The sequence below is a fragment of the Strix aluco genome, chromosome 28, assembly GCF_031877795.1.
Source record: "Strix aluco isolate bStrAlu1 chromosome 28, bStrAlu1.hap1, whole genome shotgun sequence".
Lineage (NCBI taxonomy): Eukaryota > Metazoa > Chordata > Aves > Strigiformes > Strigidae > Strix > Strix aluco.
In genome coordinates, this window is record NC_133958.1 from 1,771,176 (window position 1) to 1,786,399 (window position 15,224).

Below are 15,224 nucleotides of genomic sequence, written 5' to 3' on the forward strand. Positions count from 1 at the left end.
CACTTGTCTGTGCAGATGATTTTTCTCCAAAGTCAGTGACACCAGCCACTATGGTCTTTTAGACAAATATGGAACCTTACCAAGGTGAAGAGTTCAGAATCTGTTCTTAAAGAAGCGGGGTGGCAAATCACTTACCTTTGCAGCTGCCTTTGTGTTCCTTGAATGCGGTCCAAAAAAATTTCAGCTAGCTGTCCTGTTGTGATGGCCAGATGTCAGTGGTGGGCTTCCACTGGACATCTCCAGTCAGTGGGGCTGCCTGTCTTCAGTGTTTTCAGCATTTACTTGTAGTAAAGAAGGACACAGGTATGCTCACAAAATACGATTTAATAATCACCAGACAATACTCTGTTTTGCTTGTTGTATCTTAATCTCTTGCAGTATAAGGAGATTGTGTCAATGCACACCTCCATTTGAGGTTTGCTCAAATGAGATTTGCCCTGTGAATTTCATCAAATCACAGACTGGTTTGGGTTGGAAGGGATCTTAAACACCATCCAGTCCCACCCCCCTGCCACAGGCAGGGACACCTTCCACTAGCCCAGGTTGCCCAAAGCCCTGTCCAACCTGGCCTTGAACCCTTCCAGGGAGGGGGCAGCCACAGCTTCTCTGGGCAACCTGTGCCAGGGCCTCCCCACCCTCACAGGGAAGAATTTCTTCCTTATATCTAATCTAAATCTCCCCTCTTTCAGTTTAAACCCATTACCCCTCATCCTATCCCTACGCCCCTGATCAAGAGTCCCTCCCCCCTTTCCTGTAGCCCCTTTAAGCCCTGGGAGGCCGCTCTAAGGTCTCCCCAGAGCCTTCTCTTCTCCAGCTGAACCCCCCCAACTCTCTCAGCCTGTCCTCACAGGGGGGTGCTCCAGCCCCCCGAGCATCTCCGTGGTCTCCTCTGGCCCCGCTCGAGCAGGTCCGTGTCCTTCTGCTGTTGGTGCCCCCAGAGCTGGACCCAGCACTGCAGGGGGGTCTGATGAGAGCGAAGCAGAGGGGGAGAATCCCCCCCTCGCCCTGCTGCCCACACTGCTCTGGGTGCAGCCCAGCACACGGGTGGCTTTCTGGGCTGCGAGCACACGTTGCTGGCTCACAGTCAGTTTTGCATCCACTAACACCCCTAAGCCCTTCTCCTTGGGGCTGCTCTCAATCTCAATCTCAATTCCACGTTCATTTTTGCTAGTTAGTTGGAATGAAAGCTGCTGTTTGGTACCATGTTAAAAATAAAGTCAACAGCTAGTCTAAGGATTTTACACAGTAGGTGACAACTGTTTGGTTACTTTTGTAATGATGTGTTTTCCCTCTCTCTCCCCCTCCTTATTAGGCCTACACCAGCCAGTTTGTCTCTTTGGTGATGTTTGCTCTGATGATGTGTGATGACAGAATTTCCATGCAGGAAAGGCGCAAGGAAATCATGCGTGGGCTAAAGGGACTGCCAGGTAGGAAACTGCTGCATTTACTGCACCTCACCCAGTGAAACTCAGTAGCACAGATGAACTTCAGCAACGCCTGAACTTTGCTTTGAAATACTGAGGGGATCAGATAGATGCAACGTGGCTGTCAGCATTAACTTTCACAACCATGTTCTAATGTCTTCAGACTACTACATTGGACTGTTAAAACACTGAGTCCACTTTTTACACGTCACTGTTATCTGTGTGTATGAAGTGTGAAGGGTATTTGTTGTTTGAGGGGCACAGGCATAGGAGCACAGACAACTTGAATTCTTCTCTTTCCTTCTAGACTTAATTAAAGAAGTGCTGAGTATGGATGATGAGATCCAGAAGCTAGCCACTGAGCTCTACCATCAGAAGTCTGTTCTCATCATGGGACGTGGCTACCATTATGCCACATGCCTTGAGGGAGCTTTGGTAAGAGATTTCTTTATTTAAAGATGGTTCAAACACACTTCGCCGTGGATTTCAGATTTCCACACAGGAAGTGACACGTGGCTACAAGTTGGTTTAGACGCAGGTACCAGCTGTGGCGTGTTGGCTGATGTACTGGGTCCGATAGTGAAAAGTCACGGTAACGCTGCTCAGGCTGCTGCTTGCAGGTACCCACAGGCCACAGGGGTTGAAAGGGTGGGTGTATTTTCTGCATTCTCACTGGGAATGCTTTACTGTGACAGACTGGGCACCCCAGTCAAATCAGTTCTTTGAACTGTTGGGGTGGCCTTTCCAGGAGTGCTCAGCATCCAAAACTGAGCGTGTACGTTCTAAAAACCGTATGTTGCAGTTCTTACATTCGAGGAGATCCCTGTCGTTCTGAGTGCTGTCACCCGCTGCCATACAAACGCATCCTCTTGGCGTTTGCCTGCCCAGTTCAAGACCACGATGACAGATGTGTTGGCTGCTGCCAGGCCACGAGGCCTGCGCTGGGCTTGGCGTGACAACTCTAAAGCGGGGATGGTCTGCGGGCAGCTCAGCCCTCGTGCACTGCTTTGGTCTCGGTTTTCAGGCTGGCTTTCTACATACTGGATCTGAGGAGAGCCAGAACGCGCTTTTACAAAGTTACAAAGACAGTGGAAGAAGCCAGAGAGGTGGTTAAAAAAAAAAATTACAAGTTTGCCCAAAGCTTTATGAGTGATTTTTTTTTTTTTCCCCCCCCTATCTAGAAAATTAAAGAAATTACCTACATGCACTCTGAGGGGATACTGGCAGGTGAGCTGAAGCACGGTCCTCTCGCGCTGGTGGACAAACTCATGCCCGTTATCATGATCATCATGAGAGACCACACGTATGCCAAGTGCCAGAACGCTCTCCAGCAGGTCATTGCACGGCAGGTAAGTACCTGTAGAAGTTTACAGTGTGTCGGAAATGTTGCTTTTAATGTACAAGCAGTTTACAGGGCACCCAAACTATTTGCTTTCGTGTCACTGCCTAAAATGTGAATTCAGTAGATATTCTGGGCGCTTCGAGTGCAGTTTTTGCAGCAGGCTGCAGAAGCCTGATGTGGTTTGTTTACCCCTTAAACTGTGCTACAGGGATGCTCGTGGGATGCTAAACTGTTTTGTTCTGAACTAAGTAAAAAGGTCTTGCCACTGGTGCTCTGAACAGAAGTGAGAGAAGAACCTTCCAGACCCGTTTGTCTTCAACATTTTCCTTTCTTGCAGGGGCGACCTGTTGTGATTTGTGATAAGGAAGACATCGAGACAATTAAGAACAATAAAAGAACAATCAAGGTTCCCCATTCCGTGGACTGTCTGCAGGGGATCCTGAGCGTTATTCCCCTTCAGCTTCTGGCTTTCCACCTTGCGGTTCTCCGAGGATACGATGTAAGTAGAACATTCCTTCCCTTTGCGCTCGCCTTTGCTGTCTGCGGACCTGGAACAGATGCGTGGGGTGCTGGTGGCAGTCTGTGGGGTTTGTCTGTCTAATTGCTTGAGCTACTAGAACGACCCCGTTAAATGGTAGACCTGGCAATTACAGAAGCTTGTCGTGAACAAAACTGGAAGGCAGGCTAGCACACCTGGCCCGGTCTTGTGCAGTTTGGGTTTGGACACGTGTCTGTTTTCTAGTACGAGCGTTCAGTTTGTGGAGGGCTGGTAGGAGCTAAAAGGAAGGTAACAATCCACAGAAGGGTGTCTGACAGAGTCTGTTTGTGCTAGGTGTTTGATCTTAATACAGACACTGGCCTCGACCTTTTATCGTTTGAGCACTGTAACAACACAGACTAAAGGGTCTGACTCCTTAGTTCTTGACAGAGGAGTCATAACTATTGAGGTTTATGGACGTTTTCTGCGCCGATTAACACAAAAAATATGTTCAGTCGTTTTCAGTTTAAACACAGAACAAACGTTCCACACGTTACAAAGTTATACACAAACAAAGTGTGTAAATACTCACAAGCGTGTTCTTTCTCCTCCCTCTCTGCAGGTTGATTTTCCAAGAAATCTGGCCAAGTCCGTAACTGTAGAGTGAAAGATCATCTGAATCATAGGGGCAAAGGGGAATTAAATGAAAGACTTTTTTTGGTACCAAAATAACTTGATTTTAAAGTCCCCTAGGTAAATCTTATTTTGGTAAATCATTGTTTGTGTATAAGATCACCGTAATTCCATTACATTAGTGATTGTCAAACTGATTCCACATGCTATGTCGATAGCTTTGGGGTTTTTTGAACAGTAGCCTTCCATGAAAGATGTTAAATGGTTTTCTTTAAAGATTACTGAGTCTTCTAGGTAAGGGGCCCTCCACTTTACTTTCAGATAATGTCATTGTTTCTTACCCAGTGTGGCTCATTCCAATTGCTGATGAGAAACCATTGAATGAATTACCTGGCGTGCTCTCAGGCAGTGAAGCAGGATACCAGGATATACAACTGGAACAAGAGCTGTTACTGGTCATGCTTGTGCAGATACTTTAACAGTGAATGAAACTGTAAACAAGCGTTTGGGGTAAATTTCTGCCTCGTGTACAAAAGGGAATTAAACTGACCTGTCACAACCTCCTAAATTTTAGGCACGTGGTAAACGTGCTAAGAAAATAATGTTGCTTCAGAAGGGTTTTTTTTCTATACCAAATACCTAGCAAGTGACAATCTGGTAGATTCGGTGGGCCACAACGTGCTGACACACCAGCACAGGCCTGTCGTGCCCACCAAGAGAGGGGAACTCACGCCTTCGAGCGTGAAGGGAAGCAGTGGCTGACGTGGGAGGGGTGCTTACCAAAGGCGGGGAAGAGAGGGATAGGAGCAGTGCTCAGTTCATGCTGGGGCTTTGTTACTGCTGCTCTTTGGTTCTTTACACAAGTAGAAGTCTTCCTGTGTTGAGGATTTTTCCCTTTGAACTGAGCACTGTGGCACTATAAACACATCCCAGGGAACCAGCTTTATGCTGCTGCAGGTCACTTACTAGTCTGAATGCGTAGAAGTTTCTACCTTGTGTCTCTCTGGCAGAGAAATGGCACAAAAGGTCCCTTTCTGAGGCTTACGACGTTAGCCGGAGTCCCTTAATGAAAGCATGGGTTTGGGTTTATTTAGGAGCAGTTCGTATGTGACTTGTGTCAAATTCAGCTGGTTTAAAATTGGAGGGGATAAAAGAGGCTCGACGGACAAGACAGAAATATATACCTTGGTAAATGGTTTTATAACAAGCATGCAGAGAATCAGAAACGACTCAGAAAACACGCCTTCAAGACTTAACACTGACTTTTTCAGTCATTAAAGGGCAGATAGCCACATAGTTCCTAATGCAAGAAGGTCGGTTTCCTACCAGCTTGGTGGGTTTTGAAGTAGCTTTACACACGCACCATAAAAAGAAAAACGCGCTGCAAGGCGTAGAGCAATGCTTGCCGAGTGCTGGGGGCTGTCCCAGCCCGCTCACTGCCCCCCAGGAGCTGCTCTAACAAGTGCAGCACTTGGGGACTGGCCACCACCCTTTAAAAGCGAGTTCTCCTCGCACGGGATGGCTGTTGCTAAGTAGCAGGAATCCAGGCTCTCGTACAAGCTCAGACCGAGGCGTTTCCAGAGACTCTGTAGCAATTCTCCTTTAGATAAAACCGCAGCAACTATTTAACTTCAGTTCAGTATCAGCTCAAGGCTTAGTTTTATTATGAGAATGAAATGCTGCGTGCCTGGAAACAGCTTCTCAAAACCAATGTATGTGTGTTTATTAATACATGAACTCACTGTGCTGCCAGTGTCTGTTTAAGAACAAAGTAGTAAATACTGCATTTTATTTAGACAGCATTTCTTAGGAGGCACTGACTCCTGCCAGTTCTGTGCCTCTGCCTAAACATGACCAGTAGACTTCCCTGCTTCATCTGCTGGTGATACTCGTCCTTAAGGAAAAACACCACGTGTTCAGTGCTGACAGCTTGAGGACAGTTCCTCTTCCTCCTCCTCCCACTCAGCTTCCCTAAGAGAAGAGAAACTGTGCAAACCTCTCCCGTGGAGGGGTGGAACCAGGGCAGGTTTCCCCCCTGGATCCCCCCCCCAAGCACAACGACCCAAGGACTTGCAGTATCACACCCTGTGTTCTCGTTAGCGCGGGGTCTCACGGGAAAGAACCCTGCAAGAGAATTATTTTGAGATCTTTTTCTCCTAGTCTGCCCAGAAGAAAAGCAGCAAGCATTGCTTTTATCTACCCTCCTACAGGTGATTGTCCGCTAGCTTACCGAGTCTCCTAGCAAACGGGATGGTAGACATCCCTGTTAAAGTACAAGTTGCTATTCAGTCAAAGTCCGATAATGCAGGCTGTTAAATATTTATGAAAGTAAGTTGTATACAAAGAGGACCAAAGAACAGGAGTCTAAGTTAGAAATGTAAGGCTGACGCTCTGATGTCAGGTGTAACTGTACAGATATCGCTGAGCTATTTGGTTTTCTGCTGTGATAGACAAATCCTTGTGTGTAATTTAAGGCATTAAAACGACAGATTCTTCATTGTCAGAAGCAAAGGTAGTTTTCACCCCCTGCATTCTGCCAGTTGCCAGCAAACTGCCTGAAGTGTATAAAACTCTGCCTGCCAAAACAGAGGTGTAGTTGCTGCTTGCAGCTTAGGCTGTCGGATATCAAAGAATGCTGTGGAGCACACTTGCTATGAAGAATTTCTCTGATGAGCATGGTAGGGAATCTGTTAAGCATCTCGTTGTTGTTAATTGCCATGCCTGTGTGAAGTGAGAATGTATAAAGGACTCTCCTTAGCTTTCCTTACCTCATTTTGTCTAGATGTGTTGCATTTTGATGAACAGATGACGTTTCTCTTTTCCTTAGAAAACTTTTAGAATGTCTTGTGATATTTATTAACAGCCAGTCAGTCTTCTGCTCTCCAGAATGAATGTTTTGCTTACTGAGCCAGTAAAATTCCCTCCTTCCTAATTGAGGTGTTTAAAAATTCAGTAGCCCTGTCACTAAAATTGAGCCACAGGTAAATACAGATAAAGGCCTTTGTCATTTGGAATAGCAGCTGCCTATTACTGCGTAGTTTTGTCAGAATTTATTTTGATTTACCTGTCTAAAGAGGCTTAAAGGGAAGCACATGCCCATAGGTCTTAGGATTTTTTAACTACCAGAGAACTTCAGGCTCAGCACATGTTGTTTCTGCCCAACAGATCTCAGACAAATTCCACACCACTACACACACAATAGCAGATTAAGTTGTACATGGAATATGCTTCTGTCAGAAAGGTTTCCCCCCCTGGCCCTACTGAGGAAAGGCTCCAGTTCTTCCCTGAATTTGTCAGAGGAGTAAGTACCGTCTGCGTGCATATCCTTATAAAGAGCCCAAGCCTGTATCAGGGTGGCCCTGGCCCCGTAGGGTGCCCCCATGACATGGCAAACGCCGTCTCCTCTTCGGCGTGGTCGTACTGACTTGGGGGTAACGATGTCCCACACCCCTATTTGTGAGGGTTCAACCCCTCCGTCCTGGAAGAGCTGAAAGCTTCACGCAGCCCATTTCCCAGTCGAGTGGGAGGGAGCTCGTGGACATGACACAACGCATAATCATGCTCGGTTAGGAGCCTTAAGACTAGCCTAGACACACCAGGTTTGGTTAAGCTGCAGATTGAAATATCTAAAGGCATAAGGAAGACCAACACTTCAGTGCAAAATGAGGCTTTTCTCCTCTCCAGCCCTCACTGACAGTCCTTGGCACCACAAGCAGGTGCCTGGCAGCAGCGTGTCGGGTGGAGGGAGGGATTGAAATTCAGCGCTTGAAGTAGCACGTCGGTGTTTAGCTGTGGCTAATTTTAGATCCTACCTGAATGTACCAAACTTGTCTCAAAGCGTGGAGACCCTCCTCTGCATCAGAAACAGGAAGAAGAAGAAACAAAGAAGTATTTGGTTTGAACAAAAGGAAAGAAAACTATTTGCCTTCAATTCAGTTTATGTAAATAGACATCGGAAGTGGCAAACGCCACCACTTCTTCCCTTCTAGATCTGTTTGCCTCTGCCTGTACATATCCAGCTGGCTTGGTTTGTGGGGACCAGTCTGTATCTTGTTTCCTGTTGTGTGCTGTACGCAGAAGATGTCTTTCTTTTGTCTGTAGTGTTTTACAATTTGGGTTTTGTCTTTTTGCTTACTTTTTTGTATCTCACCCTTTGAATAAAATCAAGTGCCCTACATTAAACAAACGGAATTACTGGTCTTTAGTTAAATCCCTTTAAGAATAGGTAACCCCTGTGAAAGTTAAGGGCAGTATGTACAAAGCAGAAAACCACAGGGCTTAACTCCCCTCTCTCCTAACCGGCCAGGCTTTTTTTCATGTCTGAGTACAGAATGTATTTCAGCTGCCCCTTCCTAACCAGGATTTTGCCACTAACCAAGAAGAAATCCCATAAAATCCCCCTAAGGCAGAACAGTCGGTATCACCTTCCGTACCTTAATTCTCATTTAACTGACACTTTTCTAGCACCGGGTGAGACAAATCGTGGTCAGCACAGCCCATACGTGACCCACGCTTAGCAAATATTACTTGGGGTTTCTTTTTCAAGAAAGAAACGTATTTGGGTAACGTGCAGACAGGCTCTTTGCAAACCCAGCAGTGCAGGACTATGACACAGATGCTGAGAGAGTACAATTAAGTGCACATTCTTGTAAGACAATAGCTGGGGGCTTAGAGATTGTTCATACCTAAAAAATGCCTTTGTAGGCGAAGTCCACAATGACAAAAAAACTGTCTGAAATTCCACCGCTCCTCCAGTCAGAGCCATTCATGGATTAATTTCCTCAGGGACCTTCACCTCTCCAGGGGAAGAACATCAAATGCGATCATTTAATTTCCTGGATAACATGAGCAGCTTGGACTTGCTCTTCTCACAAATACCTTTCTTATACAAGTACCAGTATAAAAGGTCACAAGGCTGCTTTTTAGGGCTTATTGTCTTGAAACAGCGCACGTACGTCCTTAGTATCACAATAAAAGTCGGTGCCTACGCAGACATTGGGAGCGAGGCTGTCCGCTTTTGCTTGCTCTGAGCTGCAAAAATCAACGGCAGGTCTAGTGTGTGTGACAGTCGTACACAAAACCGGGTCCAACAGCTCAGAGCTCGAGGCTTTCATTGTCGTAGCGGTAGGTCACATCTGTGCAGGACCCTAAAGGAGCCGGGGAGGATCTTCCCAAAGTGACCCCAGGGCTGCACCACCCTCAGCCTCATTTCTCGGCCTGACCCGCCCAGCAGAGCTGAGGTTCTGGGCAGCTGCTGTCACAGGGCTCCTGCGCTTCCAGTCACCGCGCAGGGGACTCGGCACCCCCCTTCTCTAATGCGTTCCAAGTACTGTACTCCAAAGAGCAAGGGAGTTGTATCGTAATGGGTAACTACAAGACACTGCCAGGAGAAACTCCTCGTTTCTCCATCTGGGCCATCTGAGCACACACATTATACAGCACATTTAATTTAAGCTAATAAAAATGGCAGTGAGAAGACAAATGCAAAGGGACACATCCAGGGTCCTGAGCAAGTCAGTCCTGAGCTCTGGCTGCGAGAAAGCCGTTTCCTTAACTCCTGATGGGGCTAAAAGCAGCAAGACAAGGCGCAAAGGACCTGCAGCTCTTTGCACAGAACTCCTCAGTCCCACGTAGAGTTCATCTCCTACAATATGGCATTTGAAGGGAAATAAGCTCCCAGAAGCTAAGTGAGATTTACAGAAGGGGGTAAGCATTTGGTCTGTATAAATTAGAATAGATTGCCTGCTCCAAACTGCTCCTAGGCCCCTCTGGAGCAACCTGCTTCCTGCCATTTACCCTGCGCACGCTTCCACAGGGCCTGGACCTTCAGCACAGCTGCAGGGCTGAGCCTCAAGCTGCTGGCTGGACGCATTCATGCAAGCTTCTTTACCTATATTTACCTTTTCTGCTATAAAGCAGCGCTCACCCTTGCTTGCAGGAGTCCCGTGCATAGCCAAGAGCCTGGAAACGGTGTTCATTCATCACCTTATTCTCCTCGTGCTCTCTGGCAAACTGTTTTGCACCGCTACGGAGCTCACCTGTAGCCCTGTACAATAACTGCTTGCACAGAAAACACCCATGGAATGCCTGGGATCAGGGAAATGCCACCTGCCCCTGCAACAAAAGCCAGTTCTCAGGTCGCTGTAAGATGCTCAATGAGGAAGCAGCAGTCCATAGGATATGCTATGGGCAATTCTTGAACAAGTTTGGAAAGAAAGCGGTAGGCAGCTGGACACAGGCAGAACAAGGAGGGGATGTTTTACCTGGAAAATTGCCTCCCTGTTCCCAGGGTGCTGTTTCACCACGACACTGAGTAGTGGTGGAGCCGTTCTTGCACACTGGCTCAATCTGCTGCCCAGGGCTGGCTGGTGTTCATAGGCGGCGCTTCTCGCTTTGAGAAGAGCGACCTCAGAAAGGGGTAACAGCAATTTTCTGGTTTTTTGCCCCTCAGAAAGCAGCCAGCCACACTCATGGTGGAGGTGTGAAGATACACGAAGCGAATGAACTACTCCTCCTTTGCACACACAAAGCCTTCAGGGCAGCACAGTGTTACCGAGAGGACAGCCCGGCCCGTTGAGCTTGTATCTCCTGGTGGTTTCGCACTGTGCGGTGCCAGAGCAGCACCCCCGGGGTGTTCAGAGCACTAATGAGCAGGATTTAAGGGCCTTTGCTTAGTGACAGCTGGCAGGATTTGTTGGGAGACAGTAAAAAACGCTGTAGGGGGATGGCCATTCATCTCGGTGGCCAGTTCCACTGCTGAGTAGCTCCTTCCCCATTGCCCACACACCCTCTTTGCTGGGCTGCTCTTCCAGCATCTCTTTGCTGCTGTTACATCTCTGTGGGTCGCCACATCTCCAGCTCCTACAGCTTGGAAGGTCCAACAAGCAACACGCTGCAGCAGCGCGGCTTCATCTCCCATCTCTGCTACAAGCCCATGTGCAATCTCTGCCCACGCTGCTCCCGAGGCCACCCCAACCTTCCCGTCAGAGGACTAACAGCACCCCAGATTGCTCTGCGCTGCCTTACGCATTTCAGTTATCAGACAGGAGACTGTCACTGTCCTTTCCCAAACAGTGATAAGGCAAATCCTTAGGTCCTGCTTTAGAGGCACAAACGCAGAGGGGGGGAGTGCAGAGACAGCCGAGCTCACTCCCTGCCATCCAAGGCACATCCTGCACTTGAACTTCTTCAGTGCCAGCTCAGACACAAAAACAGAGTTTCTGAACTACTGCAAGCCTGACCCAAGAGCTGGCCTGTGTGCTTAAAAAGAGGCTATTTCTGACCTATTTCTATGCATTTATCAGCTGATTGGAATACGTTGCAGGCATTTGAAAAAACAAAGGAGAAGAACCAAGCAAGCTGACTTGCCAAGATGGTCCATTCAGTGCTGAAGAGGTTACCCAGCTAAGAGAAAAATCAGACCCACAAATCAGATGTGACGGGACTCATTCCCCTCTCCTCAGTCTCATTCTTTATTGTTTAGGTCAAATAAAATATGTTCCCATGGTCCTTACAAATTCCTATGGAAACAAGTTTAAACAAACAAGCTGCTCGCCTGTGTCTGGACAGGGAGCAGCAGCAGTTCTTTAGCGCAGGATCCTGCGAGCGGCGGTGAGCCCAGACACGCTGGAGACGCTCACAATCCCACCGCAGCCCCGAGCAAAGAGCCAATTAGGCTCCCAAGGGCTCCCCAGCATCGGGAGATGCGTTGGGACCATACGCAGGCCGAGTGGCAGCACAGGGGGCCTGGCCAGCTCCTTCCGAGAGGTAGGAGGGCGCCCAAAGACCTTATTAAGGAGAAAATGACTCTGCCCAGGCAAACGCCACACCTCGGCTGTACCGAAGTGACGCTGCGGCTCCTGCTAAGAGGAACAATCAGCAAACCTGCATGGGATGCAGCTAAAACCTCTCTGCTCCTCTCAGTTCTGTCTCTGCCCAGAATTAACCTGCGCTGGACGAGCGTGTGCCTGGGGGCAGGGGATGCGCGGGAGCCTCCCGGCTGGAGCAGGCTGCGGGGGGACACACCAGCTCTGCCCCGCCAGCTCTCTGCATCCCCAGTGGCGCGGGACCCGCGAGCGCTGCGGGGGGTGGGATGCTCCAGCAGCCTCTTCACTTTGGTGGCACCACAGGCACCAGTGGGTCACTGCCAGGAAGGCGACGCTGCCTCTCCTCCCTTCTGATGCCAGCTGCCACCTGAACAAGCCTTCCACAAGCAGGTGCTTTCTAGCACCCAATACTGGGCGAGACGCTGCCGGCCTGCACAGGATGACTCGTGTCGCGTTGGCAAACCCTAAGGATGTGCCTGAGGTTGGTTTCATAACCAAAGGAACCCTTCAGGGCCATCAGCGTATGGCCACTGGCACGCCCACACTGGGAAAACCCCGCGTGAGCTACAAAACCTCCAGTGGGTGACCAGTGCAAGAGCACTCCCAGGACAGACAGAATGGCCCCTGTGGTCACTGGCCGGACCACTCTGCTGTAAACTGTGGTAGAGACTCACATTCCTTCTCGCATTTTCTGCAGCATCTCCCATCGTCAGCAAGATGTGCTTTTCCAAGCCCAGCCAGAAACACTGCTGAAAATTGGAATTCTCTTCTATCCAAACAGCCCCAACTGGGCCACCTTGAGAAAACTCAAGACACACGTGCCCCATGCCACGACAGAATGTTTGTGTTCAGAGGACGACCTCCGTGGTAACGTAACATCAAGCCTGTGCTGCCAGTCATCACCAGGTGGAATTTAGGGAGGATTTCACAGTTGCACAAAACTGGGAATTACACAGACAGGAAAAACTCCCACAGAACCACACCACGAGGAGTCACAGGTTTCTGTGTCCCAGTGAATGCTGATCATGTTGCTAAAGGAGATCAACAGTCCTCATCCCCCTCCTCTCCATAGGTCAGACCTGAGCCCACAGAACAGTCACGTCATCTCCCTTGGCATAACTGGCAGACGGCCTTCAGGAAGGGCTCCCGACAGGGCTTAAAACGTAGGGTGAATTAATTGCCGAGGACTGACCCTGCAGGACCACATCCAAGAAAGGCAGGGGGCAAGTGGTCTAGAGACCAACGTGAGCTAACCCAGAAAGGCACCTGCTGGCGAGTGGAGTGGCTGGGGTTAGGGAGGAATTTTTGCTGCAGGTCTGTATTGATGCAGGAGTTGGGGTAAGGAGCAGCAGGGACTGAAGCCATCTGCCCCTCATGCCCCTCCAGGTGCTGCCAGCCAGGAACAAGGGCTTCTGATAGTCCCAAGCTCCAGCCCAGGCTTTGCTAGCCTAGCTGGGAGGGGGCAGGAATGGATAAAGCTTCAGGACAGTTACCCGCCCTGAAAGGGGAAGGAGACAGAGGCCTGGGGGAAATTGTCTCTCCTCCAGGCACGGCTGGATCCCAAAAAGGACATCTGTCCCCTCCTAATCTAGATTTGAAGGTTATTGTTCAGTCACTAGATGCCACTTTGTGCAGTGTAAGGTGCCACTGAAAGGACAGCACGGCTCCTGGTGAGCTGGCGAGACAAAGCAAGAGCTCAAACCTGCTCCTAAACCTGTTGCAGCTTAAAATCTGTCGCCTCTCTCTAAGAAGCTTTCTGTACCTCAACACTTTACCCCTCCCACTTGGGTTACAACGTGTCTAAGTGGTATGGTGGCCAATGCCTACATGGAAAAGCAATAAAGCAAGTAATTTATTTGTAGCTGTCTTCAATTTAAAGCACCAGCTGGTTTGTAGCAGGCCGGCAGCCAGGGGGCTGTGGATAACTGGAGGTACACTGGTCACAGCTCTGAGAAAAACTGTTCTTGAGTAATGTGGGTGGTTGCTGTTAGCATAGGAAAAAAAAAAAACAAACCCACAACCACAAAAAAAAAAAAAAAAAAAAAAAAGAACTGCAGCAAGACCTGGGCTTTGACACTGTGGAAACATCAGCTAAGAAACACTTTTCTCATCAGTAGGAACAAGCAGGGAAATGTTCAGCTGGGACAACAGCTCACCAGCCTGGGAACACTGCAGTATTTGACATTTTCTGCTTGCTTCAGTGACTATGGAAAGCACTATATAAAGTCCTGTTCCAAAGGGAAATATCTGCCATTATTCTATGGCTGGAAAAAATAAAGGAAGAACTACAGCTGCTCCTAAGACCACGTAGCCTATGTGGATGCTGCTTCCCAGAATGGAAACAGGTAGAAAAGCCCACAGCGAGGGGTCCTGCGTGACCCACGGGCAGTTTCAAAGCAGCGCCCGACCTGGCACAGAGCCTGTAGTAATTAGCCACTGCTAATTACGCTGCGGGTACCTGCCTTCCCCCAAATGAGTTGGGGAGTTCTTGCCCCAGAGTCTTGGTCCCTGCAGAGCCACAGCTTTACCAGAGGCCCAAGCGTGAGGCTGTTTCACAAACAGCAGCCAAGACCAGACCAGTTTCAGTGCTGGATTTGCAGCGAATGACCCAGTTTCCAGTTTGCCCAGCATGTTTCAACAGTAACTGTACCTCAGTGTCCCAAAACTATAATCTCTGGTTCCCAAACACCCGACTCCCCCCTAGGGCTGCACAGCTATTTAATGCAGACTCCCAGCGCGGTGCCAGCGGCGGTGGCGTTGGCCTCCACAGATAGGCAAGAAAGAGAAGCGGAGCTACACTACATCACAGGTCCCTCGAGAGCAAGGATTAACCCCCCCAACGTGCCCAGTTTTTCCTGTAGTATCTCAGTTACAGTGAGTAATCCCATCTAGGCTGGATTGTTATCCTGCACGCACAAAGTCCTTCTTTGTTTAAGCCCAGAATTAACACCGCAGCAAGCAGATATCCTTATCTCTGGGGTTTTTCAAACCCCACTCTACTTTTCCTGCAGCTGACAGGGCTGAACGGCGGCGGTGCCCCCGTTTCTGGGTGCCGTTACCGCACCTCCCTGCTCAAAGGGCTGTTCTTTTTATGGCTGCCTGTCCTTTTTGCAGGTGGACCGCATTGCCGCCGCCAGAGACTGAACACCAGCGCCGCTTCGCCGCTGCGTGAGCAACTCGCCTCCTGTGCAGCGGTCGGAGAGCCTCGAGGAGGAGGAGGAGTGAGAGGGGTGAGCTGCAGGCAGCCAAAACCACGTCCCTGGGCTGTCACCTTCTCTGCCCACACCCGAGGGCCCTCCGAGGCGGCAACGAGCATCGGCCAGGTCCTGGCTGCTCTGCGCGGCGCAGGCTGGCAGCCCCAGATTGGAGTGTTTTGCACTGAGGAAGGCCTAGAAAACCCCCCCCTAGATAAGTGACAGTCACAGATTACTTGCTGGTTGCATTTTGCACTGAAGTTCTTGCCTTGGTTTTAGGTTTTAAACAATAAAAGTCACCAAAGATGTCTTGATTTTTAAAGCAAA

General features: G+C 49.1%; 1 protein-coding gene across 4 annotated transcripts in view; it reads left to right on the top strand.

Moving 5' to 3' along the window:
- GFPT1 (glutamine--fructose-6-phosphate transaminase 1) overlaps positions 1 to 15,224 on the top strand; it is a 44,733-nt gene extending 29,509 nt beyond the window's left edge. For 3 of the 4 annotated variants that reach the window (XM_074808295.1, XM_074808291.1, XM_074808294.1), the window contains 5 exons: positions 1,313 to 1,427; positions 1,732 to 1,859; positions 2,606 to 2,773; positions 3,104 to 3,265; positions 3,867 to 8,063. In XM_074808295.1, the coding sequence (XP_074664396.1) occupies positions 1,313 to 1,427; positions 1,732 to 1,859; positions 2,606 to 2,773; positions 3,104 to 3,265; positions 3,867 to 3,911 (618 nt within the window). In that variant the 3' untranslated portion in view covers positions 3,912 to 8,063. Of the gene's footprint in view, positions 1 to 1,312; positions 1,428 to 1,731; positions 1,860 to 2,605; positions 2,774 to 3,103; positions 3,266 to 3,866; positions 8,064 to 14,817 lie in introns of those variants that run through there. The other variant, XM_074808292.1, reaches the window with a different exon arrangement.